Here is a 21,498-nt window from a genome sequence, read left to right as displayed (position 1 = left end):
ACCATGTTAATGAAGCTGTAGAATGAACTGGCTCATATTTGGGCTGAACTTGGGCCCATTGTTTGGGGAAGACACCTTCCTTGAACATTTAGCAGACTTATGTTATGGCCAGTTGGGTTCGGGGCCAGTGGGTCCACCACTCAGCTGTTAGATTTAAATGGCTGGCAGGCAGCTATTTAACCCTTCATTTTTGCTCTCCTTCAAAGCAGAACTTGGGTATGTTTAGCCTAGACAGGAGACAACTGAGAGGTGATACAATAGCCATCTTCAAGTACTTGAAGGGCTGTCATATAGAGCAAGGTGTGGAGTTATTTTCTATGGCCCCAGAATTTGGACAAGAACCAGTGGGTTAAAATTAAAACAGAAAAGTTTTTGGACTAAAGATTAGAAAGAACTTTCTGACAAAGTGGTTCCTCGGTGGAACAGGCATCTTTGGAAGATGGTGGGCTCTCCATCTTTGGAGGTTTGTAAACAGAGGCTAGATGGCCATTTGACAGCAATATTGATTCTGTGAACTTAGGCAGATCATGAGTAGGAGGGCAGGACAAGTTGCAATGGTGCTTAGTTCTCATGACCCTTTTTTACATGCCCAGGGAAATTCTGTTTACTGGGGTCAAGCAGCAATTTTTCCCTAGGCCAGTTTTGCCAGGGATCCTGGAGGGTGGGTTTTGTGGGATTTTTTTTTTTTTTTTGCCATTTTCTGGGCTTGGAGCAGGTGTCACTGGGTGTGTGTGGTGGATGTATTTGTGAATTTCCTGCATTGTTCAGGGGGACAAACTAGATGGTTCTTCCAACTCTGTTATTCTGTGAAGCAGCAGGCAATCATGTAATCCTTTGGTTTTGCTCCATGCCACTTTGGGTGGGGGAGCAAAACCACATGATTAAATGAAACCCCTTCCTGGGCCATCCCCCCTTTCTACTAGCCCTCATGAGCCACAGCCAGGAGAAATGTGGAAATCCCTTCCCAGGCAGTCCTCACAGCTAGGAGAAAGGGAACTACACTTGCTGGACTGGTTCAATTCATGTGAGGCCTGTTCAGGTTTGGTTCCTGTGCTCTTTTCTGGTACGAGCCCATCCCTAAAAGTGGCGCTTAAGTTAACTGCTGAAGTTACTGAGTTGTAAGCTAGTTTATCCAGACAAAATCAAGCTCTTTGATATCAAAGGAAGAATTAAATAAGTGTTTAACAGTGCAGTCTTAAGCAGTTATGCTTTGCTAAGTCCATTAAAGTCAATGGACTTAACTGTTTTTATGTTGACAGTGTAAACCTTTCCTATTAAATGCAGTAGGACAAACATGCTTCATTTTAGCCAGATTGGGCCTTTAGGACAGCCTCTGACCCATCAGTTCAAGTCCTTTTCTCAAGCTTTTCTCTCTGTATTTCTGCTTGCAGAGGTTAGTTGGGTGGCAACAAAAGAGGTTTTTTCCACTGGTGGTATCTCCCTTTTGGAATGCACTCCCTTTGGGGCTCCCCTAGCATCTACAATACCAAGCCAAAACATTTATTTTTTACTCAGCTTGCAATTGAAGGGTGTTCTATTTAGCTGTATTATGACTGCTTCTGACCTGAGGACTGTTTTATTAATACCATTTTAAGCTGCTCAGTGTTTGTTTATGCTGTTTTCATTCCCTGTATTGTTTTTAATGGCTCCCCCCCTGCTATCTATAAAATATACTTTTCCCCTGATTGTATTGTACAATTATCATTTCAACTTGAACAGAATTATGTTTGAAGAATTTGAATGATTTATCATCATTTGATCTAATTAAGATGGATGAAGAACTTAATTTCAAACCAACAGGTAATATTTATTACATAACATATATATTACAAACAGAAGTTTAATTTTGTAAACTTTAGAATATTTGTTTAATAAGTCCATGTCATCAAAATGGCCTAGGCCTTCATAATTCCCATGTCCACTGTGATTTCCTGAGCACAGTCTCTTGAAAATATGTCTCAGACTGTTGTAACTGTGAACTATGAAAAATGCAAAATGGATTCAAATCAGAAGCATAAGAAATTGAGTGTTGATGCCAGAGGCTGGAGTACAGTATTACTTCACTGTGGAATTGTCTTGTTGATGCTCATTGGTCCTCTGAGAATGTCAGCCAAAGAATCAGCTACTGGGCAAGCATGTGATACCTTAAAACCACATGGTTTGTCTTTTGCTTCTGAAGAAAGATTGTCATAAGACCAGTACAAATTCAACTATCTACATAAGCCCAAGTGTAGTGTTGGGGTATTCTCTACCACATTGGTAGCTCAGTCATCAACCTCACAGTGCTGTTGTGAGGATAAAAGGGAGAAGAGAGAATGTTAAGTCACTTTGAGTCCCCATTGGGGAGGAAAGTGGGGTGTTAAAAAAGTAACAACACAAATAAACACTCTCATACAGAATTTTAATTTCAACCGAAGTTACACTCTTGTGAGTTCAGGGGACTTCTTTAGAACCTGTAACTCTTCTCAGGATTGCATGCGTCACTTGAATAATGGCACAGTAGTAATTGTTGCCAGGATTCCTTCCCCCTAAAGAAACACTGAAAATTCTGTTATCAGAACAAAATTCTGTTGTTAGTGATGCTTAGTGATGTTTCTCCTCTGAAAATGGGAGTAACTAAAACTCTGGGAAGTCTCTTATGAGTGATAACATGTATATAATATAGAAAAAATGAATGCTTCATTTACTTGTCTCATTAAAAAGAGCTTTTATTTTTTTTTCCATAGAAGCTGGGAGACTAATGGCTTGGTATTATATTGCATTTGATACCTTGAAAAAATGTTTCATGATTAAGGGAACAGAGTCTTTATCTGAGCTGGTAATTTCATAATTCAAACAAACTATGACTATCTATCTGATTGAATTGATAACCTCTTTTCTTTTATAGTTTTGTGGGTTTTAAAAGAGTTATTAAACCCATAATGAGAGTTACATACGATATTGGTTGCATTATATATTTGTCCAGTGCTTTTTTTGTAGAGAAAGCCCAGCAGGAACTCATTTGCATGTTAGGCCACATTGCCTGGCCTGGGGCATGTGGCTGCCACTTGGCTGCTCCTGTGGGCTCCAGCAGAAAAAAAAGCCCTGTGTTTGTCAAATGAATGGAACTTCCTAATCTTGATATCGCAGCATTTCTCATGAAAAACCTTTAAAATCAACTGTAACAATAATTCTGGCAAGTGTATACATAAGAACATAAGAGAAGCTGTGTTGAATCAGGCCAATGGCCCATCCTAGGCTTGCCAATCCCCAGGTCCCAGCAGGGGACTTTCCCAGGCTCCTCCCACTTTCCCAGGCTCCTTCCCAGCCCCATCCCCACAGCCACCATGTGTCTTTAAGGCTGAATGGGGGCAGGGGGAGGAGTCAGGCAGAACAACATGGCTGCTCCCAGTGACTGTGAAAGTTGTCCAGAACCTCTGTTGGTTGTACAATCTTTTCAGAAGTCGTTTGCATAGGAAAGATAAACTTGAACCGTTGGTTGCTCTGTGTTACTTTGAAGAAGTTGGATGTTCAGCAACTCATGAGTAGAGATACCAATCCCCAGGTGGGAGCAGGCCCTCCCCCGCTTCAGAGTCGTCAGAAACCAGGGTGTGGTGGGAATGTCTGCTAGGCACTTCATTATTCCCTATGGAGATCAATTCCCATAGGATATAATGGAGAATTGATCTGGGGGTATCTGGAACTCTGGAGGGGCTGTTTTTTGAGGTAAAGGCTCCAAATTTTCAGCATAGCATCTGTTGACTCTCCTCAAAATGCTCTCCACATTTCAAAAAGATTGGACCAGGGGGTCCAATTCTATGAGCCCCCAAAGAAGGTGCCCCTATCCTCCATTATTTCTACCGTAGGAAAGGCATTTAAAAGGTGTGCGGTTCCTTTAAATGTGATGGCCAGAACTCCCTTTGGAGTTCAACTGTGCTTGTCACAACTTTGCTTATGGCTCCACCCTCAAAGCCTCCTGGCTCCACCCCCAAAGTCCCCAGATATTTCTTGAATTGGACTTGGCAACTCTAGCCCGTCCAGCCCAACACTCTGTGTCATACAGTGGCCAAAATCCAGGTGCCATCAGGAGGTCCACCAGCAGGGTGAGAACTCCAAAAGACCTCCCATTGTTGCTGCCTAAGCACTAAGACTACAGAGCATTGACACTCCAAATGTTGTGTTCCATCTAGACCTTGAGGCTAATAGCCACTGATGGACCTCTGCTCCCTATGTTTATCCAATTCCCTCTTGAAGCTGTCTATGTTTGTAGCCACAACCACTTCTTGCAGCAGTGAATTCCATGTGTTAACTAGTCTTTGGGCAAAGAAGTATTTCCTTTTATCTGTTCTGAGCTTACTGCTTATTAATTACGTTGAGTGGCCACAAGTTCTTGCATTGTTTGAAGGGGAGAAAAGTACTTCCTTTTTCTGGCCCATTTCCCCTCCCCCTTACTTTCTATACACAGCATATGTCTGCACTACTACAGTTTTAGTCATGCCACTTGACTCCGCACATAGTATAATTGTGTGTGTGGGGGGGAATGTTTAACAAAATGTATTTGGTTGGGCCCAGAGAACGGCAAGAACACTGCATATAAAATGGCTCTTCCTGCCTCCCTTTATTTCCTGCGGAACCCTGCACCACCTGAAAATCTGCTCCTGAGTCAGTGGATCAATAGAACATTATGAGAAGCAGCACAGAAATGGTCTTTTAGTTTTGTATGATCCAAATTTTGAATGACCCCTCTTGAAATTCTTGTGACATTTTGAATTTTCTAATTCTGGATAAAAGCACTAGAAAATAATATAATGTGTTATGAGACAGCGTTGTCTTACACAAATCTCTTATATTTATAACTTGTCACTAAACATTTTGATCTCCTGTCTAGCCCCCTGTTGATGAAGTAACATAAGTAGTGCTGCTATTCTTACACTGTTGGATCAAGTGGAATGGAAGCATCACACATTTTTAAACAGCTGCATCTAAGTGACTTGATAATTCTAACATTTGTGCTTAAAATAGTATTAAAACATTTTGAAAAGGGCAAGATAGGAAAATTTAAAAATAATGCAACAAATCATTGCAGGTCACGTTGTTATCCAGCTGTAATGAATTTTCAGACATCAAGTTAAGAACAAATGAGAAAAAAATACTGAATACTTTGAATAGAGACAAGAACAAGATTAGCATAAGGTATAACATGATATAGCAGATTAATTCAAAATAAAATAATGTTAATTATTGGCTGTTGGTATCCTGCATACAGTTACATGTGCTTATACCATATTCATTTAGGCATTTATAGAAACTGTGTCATAAATGCACTGACTTAGAGAGCTACGGCACAGTTCACCCAGGTGATGTAAAAACAGCCTTCATGTGGTCAATGAGCTCTAGTTGACCATAGAACTGTTTTCTGGAAGGTGCTACAGTCAGCTTGGAAAGCCCCATTTTGACCTTCTTTCTGTACTGCTGACTCCTCATTCACCCTCTGTCTATAAAGCAATCATATTTGGAACAGGAAAAATCCTGAGCAGCTGTGATGAGTGGCAGAAATACAGGGCTCTTCAGGTGGATTATAGCACTTAATAGAACTAACAGTTGGTACTGATAGCTGTAGATATCTATGTGCATTTTTTAAAAAATGATTCTGCTAATTTTGATAGATTTCTTTTCTAGGAACACAAGAATGACCTGCATGGCTTATGGCACACAATGATAAAGATGATGCACTGAGCATTTCTTGTGGCCTGCAGTGTGCTTGATATTCCATTCCAGCAGGAAAAACCAGGCCATTAGGATTCAACCCCTTGTGTGCCATGATTCCAATGCTTTTTATATTTTGAAGAAATAATTTTACCCCCTTCAGTCTTATTCAGGCACAACTAGGATCCCTTCCCATACAAGATTTTACATTGACACAAGATATAGGGAAGATTTTCAGAAATGGCATAAGAGTTACAAAATGTAACTCTGTATTATAAGCTCTTCAAGCAATCTAGGAACATTAGTTAAGGATAATGTCTGATATAATGCATCAGAATAGTATATACTGAGAAGGGGTTATGGCTCAGTGGAAGAGTCTCTGCTTTGTATGCAGAAGGTCCTAGGTTCTGTCCCCAGCATCTCTTGTTAAAAGGACAAGGCTGTAAGTAATGTGAAAGACCTCTGCCAATACTAACTTTCTATGTAGGAAATTAATCATAATTGAATACATAAATGTCCTAATTTGTCCGTGAAACTTTCACTGGGTGCTGTGTTCTCCAGTGGTCCCAGGAGTAGGTCAGTCCTTACTCCTGGGTAACAGCTCCTCCTCTCCGAGGGCAGACAAGAAGCTATTACCCAGGAGTAAGGACTGGCCCACTTTGGGACCACAGAGAAGGAAGACTTATGGTAAGTGAACAGACTCTTCCATTCCATTTCAAGTGAAATAAAATGTACATTTTCTGTGCAGATATCCAATGGATGGAAAAATAAAAACAAGAGAAATGAAAGTGAACTGGTAAGTATTTTGTCCTTTTAGCTCTTTCTTTTACATTGGTGTGCTGGCTGCTGTCATTTAACTCAACATGCTAAAGGTGGTAAATTCATTCTGGCAGGATACCATCTTTAAATACATTATTCTGTGGCTTTTGTCTTGAGTTTTATTTTTGTTTCTCCATAGCACTACTGAATATTACAATTGTAGTTGCATTCTAATGCTTTTTATATTTTGAAGAAATATTTTTCCCCCCTTCAGTCTTATTCAGGCACAGCTAGGATGCCTTCCCATACAAGATTTTACATTGACACAAGATATAGGGAAGATTTTCAGAAATGGCATAAGAGTTACAAAATGTATGGTAAAATTTAACTATTACTTTTAAAACTATTTAATAATCTCTATTACAAGTCTTTATGGAGGCAGCGCTTCCATGTTTGTTTTTCTTTCTGTTATGTAGGGTTGTCTGAATTTCTGTCCTCCCATCAAAACAACTTCCTTGCATTATTAAATGCTTTAATTTTAGCAAAGTGCTTCAGGTGTAGACTGTGGGAAAGCTCATTGTATGTATCTAAACAACTGGAAAAAATTGGTAAGTATCACAGCCAAGTATAAAGTTTCTTTTGTAATTGACTTCCATGTGGGTCCCTCCACTGCCAGGTAGGATGCAAAGGACAATGGGGAAGCTTTGGCATGCTTAATTCTTTGGGGATATGGAATTTAATAATGAATAATTGCGGCAGTACTTTAAGAGAGCACTTCGGGAAAGGCCTAGTTTAAGAGAAATGGGTGTTCACATTTCATATTTGCTTGCTCTTTGTGAGGGCAGCTATAGTTCATTAAAATGCAATTGATTAAGTATCAGCTAACAGTGTGCAATTTTCAACAGGTGTGACATTGTCAAATGCAATGATGAGTGCAGGCCTGACATCTTTTAGAAAAATAGAAGATACAAATGCAAGGGAACTTGAATTGGTATTTTTAAAAATTGTTCATTTTAAAGCTGTATTACAAGTATTAATCTATAACTTTGATTAATGTGCTCCTGTATTTTGAAATTGTCATTATCTGTATCAGGCATTCAAATTGGTAGTCTCCTGGTTGCCCTGCGTATCTAGAATCAGGAAATCAAATCATGACCCCTCAATTTTTGCTTTTATTTTAAAAAAACATATATTCTTTGGATTCTAGATAGAACTATTGCTAATGTAACAGTATAGTATATAGCCAGCATAATGGGGTGTATTTTTAAAGCCATGTACAAAAGTGTCTTCTTGCCCACACAACAGTGCAGTAAAAATTCTTGAAATTCCATACTAAAGAAGTTCTGGTTTTAACAAAAATAATTACCTGTAATTAAGAAGAGAATATCTATAGCATTTTCCACAATAAATATTGTTTTACAATTTACATTCCACGTATAGCCTTGGCAAAAAATAAAACTGATATAATTAGCAGAAGAAAAACAAAAATGATGTCAGACAGCTCAGGGGGAGGGAGAGTAAGTAGTGAGATGTGAGAAGCTCAGAACAGACTGAATGGAGATGGCCTTTGTTGTTATTCATTTATTTAATTAATATGCATTTTCACTGGTCATAGTGCATTACAAGATCATATAAGCTAAAAAGACTGGTATATGGTGTATGCTTTGTAAGCATGTATAAATGTTCTCTGAATCACAGTTATTTGTCAGTGTGAAAGCAGGGTATTATACTTTAGACCAGGCGTGTAGAACTCATTTGTTACAAGGGCTGGATCTGAGATAAATGGGACTTTGTGGGGTCAGGCCATATATATCATAAAATGTAATGCCAGGTTGTGGAGATATAAACTTTATAAAGGATACAGACAAAGACAATTAAAAACATTATTTTTTCTTAAAATACAGACATATGTAAAACTTTTGCAATATTTTATTTAAAATGGAAAGGTGGGGGAATAGTGGGAACTGGCAATGCAACTTTTAAAATAAAATATCAATACAAAGTACAAGGATTACAGCAGAAACTAAAAATATAAACTAAAAATATAAAATGTTCTTAGCCCAGGAAAACATGAAACGGCTGGGCATTGTAAGCTTCTCTCCCCCCCCCCCCCCCCAGGTCTGCTTAGATTGGCAATGGCACTCTAGTATAATATCCCCCTCTGGCTGTGGGTTCCCAGGTTAAAGTATTCACTAGACAACAGTTCTCAGCTTCATTCAGCAGAGACAAGTAGGCTGAAGGCATCAACCCTTTATTTTACCAGCACTCCTCCAGTCTTTTTTAAAAAGACTGCAGTCACCAAAGAGCCGCAGTAGATCTAGATGAGGACGATGGTGTCTACATCCGCTATCGCACCGATGGCAGCCTGTTCAACCTGAGGCGACTAAAGGCACACTCCAAGACAATGGAAAAACTCATCCGAGAGCTACTGTTTGCTGATGATGCTGCACTCGTCTCCCACTCGGTATCAGCTCTGCAGCATATGACGTCCTGCTTTGCAGAGGCTGCCAAGCTATTCGGCCTAGAAGTTAGTCTGAAGAAGACAGAAGTTCTCCACCAGCCTGCACCCCAGGAAGATTATCACCCTCCCTGCATCACTGTGGGTGAATCAGTTCTGAAGACAGTCCAGCAGTTCAGCTACCTGGGGTGCATCATCTCCTCAGATGCCAAGATCGACAAGGAGATTGACAACAGGCTGGCAAAGGCAAACCGTGCATTTGGCCGACTGCACAAAAGAGTGTGGAGCAACAAGCATCTGAAAAAAGGCACAAAGATCAATGTTTACAAAGCGGTTGTGATGACAACCCTCATCTATGGCTCCGAATCGTGGGTTTTATACCGTCATCACCTGCGACTCCTTGAGCGCTTTCATCAGCGCTGCCTTCGCACCATCCTCAACATTCACTGGAGTGACTTTGTGACCAACACTGAAGTCCTCAAGCGGGCAGAGGTTACCAGCATCGAGGCACTGCTGTTGAAGACGCAGCTGCGCTGGGCAGGGCATATTTCTAGGATGGAAAACCACCGCCTTCCCAAGATTGCCCTGTATGGCGAACTCTCCACCGGCCATCGAAATAGAGGGGCACCAAAGAAGAGGTACAAGGACTCCTTGAAGAAATCCCTTAGCACCTGTCACATCAACCATCACCAGTGGTCTGACCTAGCCTCAGATCGCAAAGCATGGAGGCACACCATCCACCAGGCTGTCTCTTCCTTTGAGAACACACGCATAGCTGGTCTTGAGGACAAAAGGAGATTGAGGAAGAATCGCACTGCTACAGGACCAACCCTAAATCAGACTTTTCCCTGCAGCCGCTGTGGCCGGACCTGCCTGTCCCACATTGGTCTTGTCAGCCACCAGCGAGCCTGCAGCAAACGTGGACTATTGCACCCTTCTTAAATCTTCGTTCGCGAAGCCAAGCCGAGAGAGAGCAGTCACCAGCACTCTTCCAGCAAGCAGCAGCTTTAACTGGCCATACAAACGCTGGAAAGCGAAACTACTTGAAATACATTGCAGCCCAGACAAAGTTGCAAGGAAAACATGGAATGGATTTTCTATCAAGGTCTCTGGGTCCAGATAGACTAGTAGTGTGTCTGGGTGCAGAGACCTTAATGGAAAATTCATTCTGCATTTTCTTTGCAGCTTTTCAGGCCCAGAAGAACTTCCTGCTGAAGCAGGCAAAGACGTGGCAGAAGGAACTGGGAACTTTGGTTGCTTTGGAGCTTCAAAGGGTGAGGACAACGGGGGGAGACAGGAACACATGCCTGATTAAAGCCCTATGTGGGCTGGTTGCAACCTGTGGGCCATTTGACACCCCTGCTCTAGAACATTTATGACGTTTGGTTAGAGCTGTCAACTGAAATATACTAGATAGTCTCAAAAATCTTTTTGGATGGATTTGGGGAAAATGGTAACAATGATTATTACATTCACATACTGATACTACCTTTTATGAACCGATCTTGTGTCTTATTAGGATGTTTGCAAATTAAAGCACTTTGTGAATTAATATGAACTCTTACCTGCAGATTTTGAATAGGCACCCTCCTTTTGGAAATCAAATCAAAGAATCCATAGCTCATCTTCCAAAATATGTACTTACTGTACAACAGGTAAATTATTTGGTACAGTTCCATGCTTTTGTGATCTTCCGTAATAGATGTATAGGTAGAAAAACCCAACCACCTATTTCTATGGAGCAAAAGAAAACAGTCACAAGGACTATTCTGAAAATGCTTATATAAAATCTTATACAAGGATTTATGTAGTAGTTCATATAGTTCAACAGGACACCTCCAATGTTCCCTCTAAGCTGCAGAGTCTTGTGAGCAAAACATCTATTTTGTGAGCTACTGGTATTAAAGTTGCGAGCTACTGGCATTAAAGTTGTGAGCTACTGCATAAATTAGTGTGTTCTGGGGTCATCCTTCCTGAGCTAAGACAAAAATGTTTGAGGCTAAAACTCTGTGAGCTAGCTCACGCTAACTCAGCTTAGAGGGAACACTGGACACCTCAGGATTTAATTTAACTTCTCGTTGCACTATTATGGATGTAAAACACTTCCTCTGTGTGCTGAAAACACATTCTATCTGCAGAGGGCAGAGCACCTTGGATTCCACCCCTATCTTTCACAAAGATTGGTTATTTAATTGTTTTAAAAATCACAAAAACGTTCTTTCATGTTGTGTTCAGTGCAACCATGTTGTTTCCTGAATAAGGCATTCAAGTTAATAACAGTAAGGTTATGATAACTGCATGGAAGAAATGTAAGGAGACAGAAATAGGCAGTTGAGGTTTTTAACAAAATAAGTCCGAGAAGTGGTGATTTGTCTAAAACTTTTTTCTGCACCATTGTTCCCCCCCCCCCGTGTTGTTTTTTAGTTGTCTCTAGATACTTTTTTTAATGGTTGTAGTATGTAGTATACAGAACATGCAAAGAATAGTACAGGATGTATTAGGAATATGAATAGAAGAAGTCTCAGACTCTTCAGCCATTCCTCATAGGAAAGGTTCTTCAACGCCTTAGTCATCTTGATTGTATTGAAATTTGGAAGTAGACCTGTCTGATTAGTCAGTAATTTGGCATGCTTATGGAGTTTTATGTATTTAGTTAATTTATATGTCATCTTCTGACCCCCATCTGGGCCCCCCAAAGTAGCTCATAACAATGTAAAATAATGTAAGTATTTAAAAATAATGAGCTCAGGATAAAAACACAATAAAAGAGTTCGAAAGCATCAGTTTATCTAACGGCCTTCTGGAACAGAAGTAGTTTCATTGTAATCTATTTATTTATTGAAAGTCCTGAAAAGATGATGCCGCCTTTACCTGCTAGAGTAGGGAGTTCCATAAGCTTGGGCAGTAGCCCCAAAGGCTCTCCTCTTAGTCCTTTCTGGTCAAGGCAAGTTCGTGGTAGAGAACTCCATACATTGATCTCTGAGTTCAGGCATGGTAATAGGGGAGGCAACAGTCCTTTTGGTACTGTGCACCTGAACTATTCAGGACTTTAAAAATAAAAGCTTATACTTTGAACTGAGATTGGGAGCAAACTGGAAGCTAAGACTTTCTATTGATATATTTGGTTAATATAACAGAGTTTTGCCCAGTCATAGAAGCGTGATACTGAGTGCAGTTAATAAATCTCCCAGGAAGTGTTTACAAAAAAGGGTAAACTTAGGTTTATTCAAGAAGATCCCATTCACATTCATGTTGCAGTCAAAAGAAGAGAAAGAAGCTTAATTTAAAGAGTACTTCCCCCGTCACTAGTGGCCAGGTAATCCATCATCATGTGTACAAGAGTATGAGGGCATTGTACATGCAGTACTGTCCTGTAGAGACATGTGTCTCCATGAAAGGCCATGTAAAATGAGTGAGAGCTCAAAGCGAAAAACGAAGAATGGTCAGAAGGCAGTTCCCAGGTTATGTTAAAGAGAGACATCCTATTAAAGGAGATAGCACCTATACACACTTAGAGTGATGCACTTAGAGTGATCCACACTGTCCATGAATGCTGAGTTGCTCACTCCAGCACCTAATGGGTAGGAGCTTATTTTCTCCAAAAGTAGATCTTTGCTGACAGGAATAGACAGTTTGTTCTGATATAACAACCATGCCCTGTCTTCTCAGAAGGAACCATGCTTGAACACAGCTGCTGTTTGCCAGCTAGGTTATTTGCTTTGTGTTGGTTTTTGGAATGGCTGCATGATGCATATGTGTGAAAGAAATTCTACAGAAAAAAAATGGGGGGAAAGTTGAAAAGTATAGAAGATGCTTCAAAAAAAATTCAGTATTTGGATTGTTATAAACAATTTCTGGTGCAAGTGCCAGCTCCTTTAACAGTGTAATCCTATGCAGAGTTGCCCCAATGTAAACCCATTGAAATCAGTGGGCTTAGACTAGAATACATTTACATAGGATTGCATTGCAATTGTCTTGCAAAGGCAAGTAGTTTTTGTGTAGGTGACAAAACTTCATGTATTTCATGCAAAAAGCCCTGCACCTCAGTACATGGAAATTAAATGACAATGATGTATTTTTGAACTTTATAAATTATGAGAAGGAAGCACATTTATTTTATGTTTATGTATATAATAATTGTTTATAACAATCCAATAATAATTGTTTAGATTAATTGTTTAGATTAATTGTTTAGATTAATAATTGTTTATAACAATCCAATATAATTGTTTAGATTTTTAACTATAAATTATGAAATGTTAATTTTAATGCTTAATTTTATATTTTATGTTAGTTTTACTTGTTGTAAGCCGCCCTGAGCCACCTAGTGGGAAGGGCGGGATATAAATCTCAGATAAATAAATAAATAAATAATAGTGTAGCTAAACACTGCAAATAATGTGAAGTGAACACTTTAATGAGACTCTGTTATCCTAGGAGTGGAAATTTAATCAGTGACTCCACCCAGGAACTCCACAAATTTTATAGTATATATTATTAGACATTGCCTGTGGAAAAACATTTGATGTTCATGTACCCCACAGCTATCCAATGAGTTCATCAATAAGACTCTTGGTAGTTTTATACCATATAACAGTGGGGGTTTTTTATCCAGAATGCACTGGAACACTGTTCTGGCTGACGGGAGCAGCATTCCAGCTGCCCACGTCAGTGTTCTGGCTCACCCCAGGCAGCTTCCTGGCTGGCCGCCAGGCTCAGGGGGCCAAGCCGCATTTGTATGGAGGCCTCCTGACATCCCACTGACTGTGAAGCTCAGGGGCCCCAACCACATTTGTGCGGGGGCTTCCCATTATTGTGACAGCTGGGGGACCTCAGGGGGCCAAGCCGCGCCTGTGTGGGGGCCTCCAATTGTCGCACAGGCCGGCGGAGCTCAGAGGGCCAAGCCGTGTGGCACTGAGTCAGCAGTTTTTAAGGTGAGTTGTTCCCATCCCCTTTCCGTTTCTTTCTTCCTTTTCCTTTGTTTTCTCTTTCTTTCTTTTTTCCCTCCTTTCTTTCCCTTCTTCCCTCCTTTTTCCTTCCTTCCTTTCTCATTCTTTCTTTCTTTCTTTCTTTCTTTCTTTCTTTCTTTCTTTCTTTCTTTCATTCATTCATTCATTTTTTCTTTCTGCCCGTCTTTCTTTTTCTCTGTCCATTTGCCTTATTTTCCATTGCCCCACACTTTATTTCTGTCAGTCTTTCTGTCAATATTTCTTTTTCCCAGTTTGCCTTATTTCTCATTCCCCCCCCTTTCTTTCTCTCTCTCTCTCTTTCTGTAAGTCAGTCTTTTTCCTCTATTTGCTTTATTTCTCTTTCTGTCTTTCTTTAAGCACTACACCATGCTGGCTCTTGTGATTGAGTATTGTGTTGGAATTTGATTTTTTTTCTGGGATGGCTATATATATATATATATATATATATATATATATATATATATATATATATATATATATATATATAAAATAGAACTTTTGGTGATGTCAGAGGTGTGGCCTAGTATGAAAATGATGGTGTTGTCAGAGGTGTGGTCTAGTATGCAATTGATGGTGATGTCAGAGGTGTGGCCTTACATACTAATAAGTTCCTGCTGGGCTTTTTTCTACAAAAAAAAAAGCCCTGTCATATAATATGTGGAAAATTATAATAACTTTTATTATTTCTTTTTATATTTTTTTCCAGTTGCCAAAATACAGTGAAACAATAGCTGAAATCTTAGTATCAGTCATATTAACCAACTTTGAGCAGCTGCAGATAAAGAGAACTGCTCCGGATTATCACTATGTAACTTTAATAATTGGAGATGATGATAATCAGGTGGTTTTTAAGCAAAAGATTATGTGAGTATTTTCAATAATGTTGATTTTTTTAAAAAAATGTCTCCATTTGTATCTATTTAATATTAGATATTTTATATACTTTGTAGGGATTCTGCTATGCTAAAAATTGGAAATTGGACTAAAAAGATTGAAGTAAGGAGAGCTGTTAAATCTGAGGAGCTTTCCATTAATCTAATCAGTTCTGAATATGGTAAGTTAATTTATGTGACCATATCCTAAACCCAACAGTGCTAATTGCTTAAACTGAGAAGCTCTTGCTTTAGGCTGAAATCCCTAGTACTCAGGGACTCAGTTAATTGAATTTGGTGGAAGTTAATTCCAAATAAACATGATTAGAAGCGCTTACTTTGCTAAAAGTAAAATAAAAGTACCGTATTGTTCAGACGATTAGACGCACCGGAGGATAAGACGCACCTTCCTCCTGGGGGGCGATCCGCTGCCTCTTCCTCCGATCCAGCGCTTCCCCCGCGCCTGCTTGCCTGGCTCCATCTTCTTCAGGCAAGCATGGGATCGCTCCACGTGGCCCCAGCGCTTCGCAAGCGCCGGCTGCGGAGGGGGCAGCGTGCTTCCTACTTCCCTGTGTGCCTGCCTTCAGCTGTGATGTTTAAAGCAAGCGCTGGGATCGGAGGGGGGAGGGACCGATCCCAGCGCTTGCTTTAAACATCACAGCTGAAGGCAGGCACACAGGGAAGTAGGAAGCACGCTGCCCCCTCCGCAGCCGGCGCTTGCGAAGCGCTGGGGCCACGTGGAGCGATCCCACGCTTGCCTGAAGAATATGGAGCCAGGCAAGCAGGCGCGGGGGAAGCGCCGGATCGGAGGAAGAGGCAGCAGATCGCCCCCTCGCCCCCCCCCGAAGGTACATACCTTCAGACCATAAGACGCACACACTTTCCCCCCCACTTTTTTTTGGGGGGGGGAAGTGCGTCTTATGGTCCGAAAAATACGGTATATTCATTTTAAAATAAGTGTTATACTGTATTTCATTCCTTTTATATGTATATTAGTGAATCCATGTTATTTCTTCATTTTCAATTTTATTACTGTAAAACCTGTTTCCTGTATATAAGAAGAAAGTGGGAACTTATTTAAATAAAAGTGCTTTGTAAATCTTTGCAGTTAGGATAGCTATTGTAGATTGTTTCCTAAATTGGGCCACAAAACCTACTCATTCACTCCGTATATTGACTCCGAGTCTAGGTGAGAAAGGCCTACTATCCTGTTTATATAAAAGGCAACCCATGTTTTAATGACTCACTTTTGACATATGCAGACTGGCCCTGTTGCCATGGTGATAATTCACCAAGTGAAAGCAAGGCTCATTGATGGCAGGCTGGGTGGCAGTTGGTGGAGGGAACTGGGCTTCCCATGAAAGCGATTGTTCAGGAGCAGGCCACTACATTGGAACAGGGGGAGGAGGTGAGGAGAGGCCCAGGAAGGCAGTTGTGGCTGGAAGTCCAAGGTAAGGCCAAGTTTGGTCCAGGCACCCAGTGGCTGGAGGGGTGTGTGGCCAGAGAGGCACATACCTGAGGAGAACGGGGCATTGAGGGAGGCAGTGGAGGCCTGGGGCAATCACCACCAAGTTGTGAAATAATGTTATGAGGAGAGGGAATCTGAGGGTGTCCTGGAGGAATGCCTTGATGTAGTTGAGGGTGGTTAACCATGCAGTTGAAGGCAAGGGTTCCTCACAAATGGAATGCTTTCTGGGTAGTTGAGAGTGGTTACCAGTACAGCTGGAGGCAAGGGATCCTCACAGGTGGAAAGCTTTCTAAAAGGCATGTGAGCGGGCTGCAGGGCAGGGTGCTGGGGGAGGCTCCTTGTGGATGGAGGTGGGGGTAGAAAAGAGGGAGAGATCAGGCTGGGGGTTGGAGCCTTTCCTTTCTGTGAAGCAGTGTCAGAGTTTGGGTACTGAAACTGTGGATACTTGAGTTCATGGTGGGGGTGGGGGTGATGACACTATACAGGTTGAAAGAAGGCAGCTGTGTAGGTTAAGAAAAACTCCCTTGTTGGGGGGATGGCCTGCGGTCACTGTGCTGGTGGCCCATGGTCCGGTGTTGAGCTCAGAGCCTCGATTCTAAGCTAAGACAAAAAACTGTGCCTAATGCTAACTATTTGCATTGGAAGACCCCCTTTTAAAGAATGCAGTTTTTTTTCTGAGTATTGTTAGATTGGGTGAACAAAAAATTGGGATGGGGTGGCCTCCTTAATTTAAGGCTTGTTAGCCAAGACAGAAAACATGTTAGATCTATATCAATCTCAGAGAAAGGGAAATGGAGGCAGAGAATTCAGAAGTACATTAAACTAAACTTCAACTCTTTAAAATGCATTTATGTGGCATTCACCTTTTTTAGTTTTTTACACAGCTTTTCACACAAGAGTTTTTTTCTCCAGGAAGTGTGTATTTCTTAATTAATGGGGAAGGTTTGTCATCACAGTAGAAGTAGTTCAAAGCAGCCCAGAGATGCTGAACTCTTGAACAGTTGTTTACCTATCTTAGCGAAATGAGCCACAACGGAATGTAGCTTCTAGCATAATGAATGTTATTCTGATCTTTTATAGAAGGTACAAAAGGGTAAATATTATAAATGGTTCAGGATTGCTCTAAGTTAGAGCTGTCAATCTTCAGATACAAAGACACTGCGTTAATTACACCTGATATTTCAGAAAGAAGTTAGGACCCTTTTACCTTAGAAATTCAGAAGTTTTGCGAGCTGTTTTCATTATTATCAGAGTTACCTTAAGGAGATCAGCCATAGGAAAGTAGGTGGGGAAGCATGCCTTGCCTCCCTCTATCTTTTCCTTCCTTCCCTCCCTGGCCAAGGCCAGGGCACTCACCCTGAGCCTCTTTCTAGAGCCCAAGGAGTTTGCATGTTAGTCCGTTGCTGCAAAATAGTAAAGAGTCCAGTAGCAGCTTTAAGACTAACAAATTTTATTGTAGCATAAGCTTTTGAGAAACATAGCTCTCTTTGTCAGATGCATCTGACAATGAGAGCTGTATTTCTTGAAAGCTTATACTACAATAAAATTTGTTAATCTTAAAGCTGCTACTGGACTCTACTGTTTTCTAGAGCCCATTGTATTTATTCCCACTATGGGCCTTATTCCTAGTAAGTAACATAAATATATAAAAATACTGCAATGGCTATATTTTGGGTGTTGGCTAGTCTGAAAAATTAAATAAGAACAAAGTAGGTGTTTCCCACAACTTTTTGCATGTTACAAAAAGGGTTACTATCTCCAGGTTGCAGATTTGGCAGGTGAGCCAGATGAGGGCAGGGTTTGAGGAGGGGCTTCAGTGGGGTATCAGGCCATAGAGTCCAGCTTCTAAGGTGGCCATTTTCTCCAGCTGAACTGATCTCTGTCACCAGGACATCAGTTGTAATCCCAGAAAATCTCCAGCCATCACCTGGAGCTTACAATCAAGAGAGATTCACGGTATAGCAGATGCAACTACAAATAAGAAGCCATGAATATAAGTAACTAATGCACTACATATTAATTTCAAAAGTGAATTATAGAACAGTTACAACATCCAATAAAGCAATCCAATAAAGACAATATAAAGTGCAATGTGTGCAGTTCTTTCCACATAGAATACAATAAATATGTGCAGTTCTTTCCACATAGAATATACAGTAAATAGCAGTCCTTGAAGTATGTTCCAGCCTCTTCAAATGAGTAGGTACAAAATGTGCTAGTGCTGATCCTCTAATTTCAATAAAGGGCTTCCAAATAAATCCTGTTTTTTACATTATGTTTCTGTGATTTCTCAAAGAAAGGTATCTCCCAATGGAATGGACATTTTCAAGCCTTTTGACGGATACCATTGACTTGTGGAGTCATTTTCAATTAATTCTTCCTCAGAGAGACATAATTTCAGTCTATATCTATTGTTGTTGTTCAGTTGCACAGTTGATTCCGACTCTTTGTGACCCATGGACCAAATCACGCTAGGCCCTCCTGTCTTCCACCATCCTCTGAAGTCTGCTCAAATTCATGTTAATTACATCAGTAACGCTGTCCAGCCATTTCATTTTTTGCTATCCTATGTCTATAATAGTACACAAATAGGTCCATATCTATGACATTTAACAGTTATAAAAAGTCAAAAACCACAACATTTACCCTTCAGTAGTGGACAGCAAGATTCCAAGCACTAATTTTCTGGAGAAAAGTTTCTCAGTGTGACAATTCACATTATAATATATGTCCAGTTAATCGAAAACGTCTGTATCCATTCTTAAAGACATATTGTACTATACAATTTACTTATGACAGAACATGCTGTTGGTGGGTATTCAGGATGTGTTCTGCACCATTCCCTGGACCCTCTGCCACTTAAGGGGTGCTGTTAGAGTTATGCTGCTTAATGGCTATTCAAATAGCATTCTCTTTGGTAGCAATGATTAAGATAAATCTCTAAAAGAATGGATGTTTCCCTGAGGTATAGCTCAAGAGCTTTTCCCATTCCATTTTGCAGTCATAACTGGCTCTCCCCTCTGCGGACAAATGCAGAAATTTCCTAGATAAGATTCAAATGTTTGTTTAAAGTGAGAGGCTGGCATGAAAGATCAGGTAAACCAAGTATTTTGCTCAGGTGCTAGAAGTGTGGGGGAGCGGGTGCAGAATCAGCTGGAGTTCAGTGAAAGCCAGGTTGCTTTGAAACAGACTGAAACAGAACTGATGAGCTTGTGGGGTTTCTTCTCCTGGAAACAGTAAAGTAGTAATCACTGAAAGGTTTCAGATTTAAATCAAAAATAGCAAAACATACATATAACCTTTTAAATGCCAGAGTCTCAGGATGGTCTTTGCTTAACGTCAAAGACTAAAGATGACACCAAGTGACAGTAAATATTTGTACTAAATTTGCCCTGTGGAGCAGAGTGATAAGCTGCAGTACTGCAGTCCATGCTCTGCTCACGACCTGAGTTCAATCCCGGCAGAAGCTGGGTTCAGGTAGTCGGCTCCAGGTTGACTCAGCCTTCCATCCTTCCGAGGTCAGTAAAATGAGTACCCAGCTTGCTGGGGGGGGAAAGTGTAGATGACAGACGAAGGCAATGGCAAACCACCCCGTAAAAAAGTGTGCCATGAAAATGTTGTGATGTTCATATGTAAAAAAGTGTGCCGTGAAGATGTCGTGATGCGACATCACCCCAGAGTCGCAAATGACTGGTGCTTGCACAGGGGACTACCTTTATCCTTTTTTAAAATTAGCCCATCCACTTTTTTTTTTATTAGCCCATCCAAAGCAAAGTTGATCATACATTTCCATAAGACAGCTATGGAATTTTGATATATGGAGGAAAGAAAAATGCAACAGTGAATGAGAAATTTCTTTTGAATGTGTAAACCTGTGCTTTATTATAAAATTCTAGTACTTCATATTTAAGAGTAAAATACATTTCCTTTTCTAATAATACTCATGAATACTGTTGAACTATTTATGCTGGGGGGGGGGGGGTAGGAAACGTTATGAAAATGATTCTGAATTATTTGAAAAATAAGTCCTTGCGGTTTTTTTCTGTAAAAGTTGGTCTAGATATTCAGCAAAAATTTAAAGCTGTTTACATAGGACCAAAGAGGTATGGAAATAAAACAATCAGCATAAATGGAAACTTAGAAGGTGAATGTTCATCTGATAGTTCACCTGCAGCCAAGATTAATAAAGGTAAGCAAGAGTTTCCTATGATGGCTGCTTTCACATAGATGATTTTCTTTGCCCAGCATCCCAAACAGCAGCATATTTTCTCACAGCTTTCACACAATATCATCATGCAACTGTCCCTCTTCCAGTTTTTCCTTTTCCTTGCTGCATTTCCCCACCCCCTCAAAAAAGATTGTACTAAAAGTGGGCTTAGTCACCATGAGGATAAGGAGGTGCAAGTTTTCAGATCTTCCCACCTACATCAATGCCATTTTCTAGGGCTCCCCCCTATTTGCCCTTCTAATTGAGGTTCTTTAGACTTTAAAAAAAATCAGTGCCAGATGGGGGGGCTCACCTGGCAAGGCCTTCTCCACCCTTGTGCACATTCTGCCCAACTCTCAGTGGCTTGGGGATAGAAAGAGTCATGTTTGTCATGTGCATGGGAGAGAAAGAGAAAGTGAGTGCCAAGAAGGAGGAGAGAAATAGAGGGACAAGTGGGGGGAGGGGGCAAAGTATTGAACTGAGTTTATATTTGCACTGAGATTTGTGTGGATCATTAGAGAGGCAGAGGAATTGTGTGCTGGTGAGGTGGGCTCTTCTCCAGCCAGGCTTGAGTGGGCAGCTGCAAAGATTAAGGCACATCTACCTTACCAGTTGTCAATGGAAAATCCTAGTAGGAGCACAGACAAACATTCAAGGTGTAAAGGCCAGTCTCTCTCTCTCTCTCTTTAAAATGATTGTTGTGTCACTATAGCTTTCCAATGCTATAGCAATATAGCAAGTGCCAAGTCATTCAATTCTCACTTTTACCCAGAAATCAAACTTTGTTGGTCTTAAAGATGCCACTAGAATCAAACATAGTTCTCACATCTATTGTTAACTCGTTTTATTATCTGTATACAAATTTACTGCTATTTAAGTGTCTTACCTAATGTGTGATTCCAATCTTAGCCATATTTTTGCTCAGTTACTTATGCATCTTGACTCTTATTAGCTCTTCCTGGCAACTACCGGTAACTCTCTGTACTTATATGTAATATCTGTGAAAATCTGTTTCAGTGAATCTGAAGGAGTGTACAAACTAAGTCAGTTCTCACTTGTACCCTTTATTTGAGTTATAG

The 21,498-nt window shown here is 40.5% G+C and overlaps 1 protein-coding gene across 1 annotated transcript in view; it reads left to right on the top strand.

Moving 5' to 3' along the window:
- HFM1 (helicase for meiosis 1) overlaps positions 1-21,498 on the top strand; it is a 74,322-nt gene that overhangs the window by 42,668 nt on the left and 10,156 nt on the right. The window contains exons 19-29 of the mRNA XM_060233033.1: positions 1,720-1,800; positions 2,727-2,818; positions 5,066-5,172; positions 6,434-6,481; positions 6,719-6,816; positions 6,921-7,052; positions 7,350-7,435; positions 10,474-10,557; positions 14,579-14,736; positions 14,823-14,926; positions 20,264-20,401. Of these exons, the coding sequence (XP_060089016.1) occupies positions 1,720-1,800; positions 2,727-2,818; positions 5,066-5,172; positions 6,434-6,481; positions 6,719-6,816; positions 6,921-7,052; positions 7,350-7,435; positions 10,474-10,557; positions 14,579-14,736; positions 14,823-14,926; positions 20,264-20,401 (1,128 nt within the window). The remainder of the gene's footprint in view (positions 1-1,719; positions 1,801-2,726; positions 2,819-5,065; positions 5,173-6,433; positions 6,482-6,718; positions 6,817-6,920; positions 7,053-7,349; positions 7,436-10,473; positions 10,558-14,578; positions 14,737-14,822; positions 14,927-20,263; positions 20,402-21,498) is intronic.

This window comes from Heteronotia binoei, chromosome 2 (genome assembly GCF_032191835.1).
Source record: "Heteronotia binoei isolate CCM8104 ecotype False Entrance Well chromosome 2, APGP_CSIRO_Hbin_v1, whole genome shotgun sequence".
Taxonomy (NCBI): Eukaryota; Metazoa; Chordata; class Lepidosauria; order Squamata; family Gekkonidae; genus Heteronotia; species Heteronotia binoei.
Note: the sequence above shows the minus strand (reverse complement) of the source record. Positions and strands in the feature narration are given on the sequence as shown.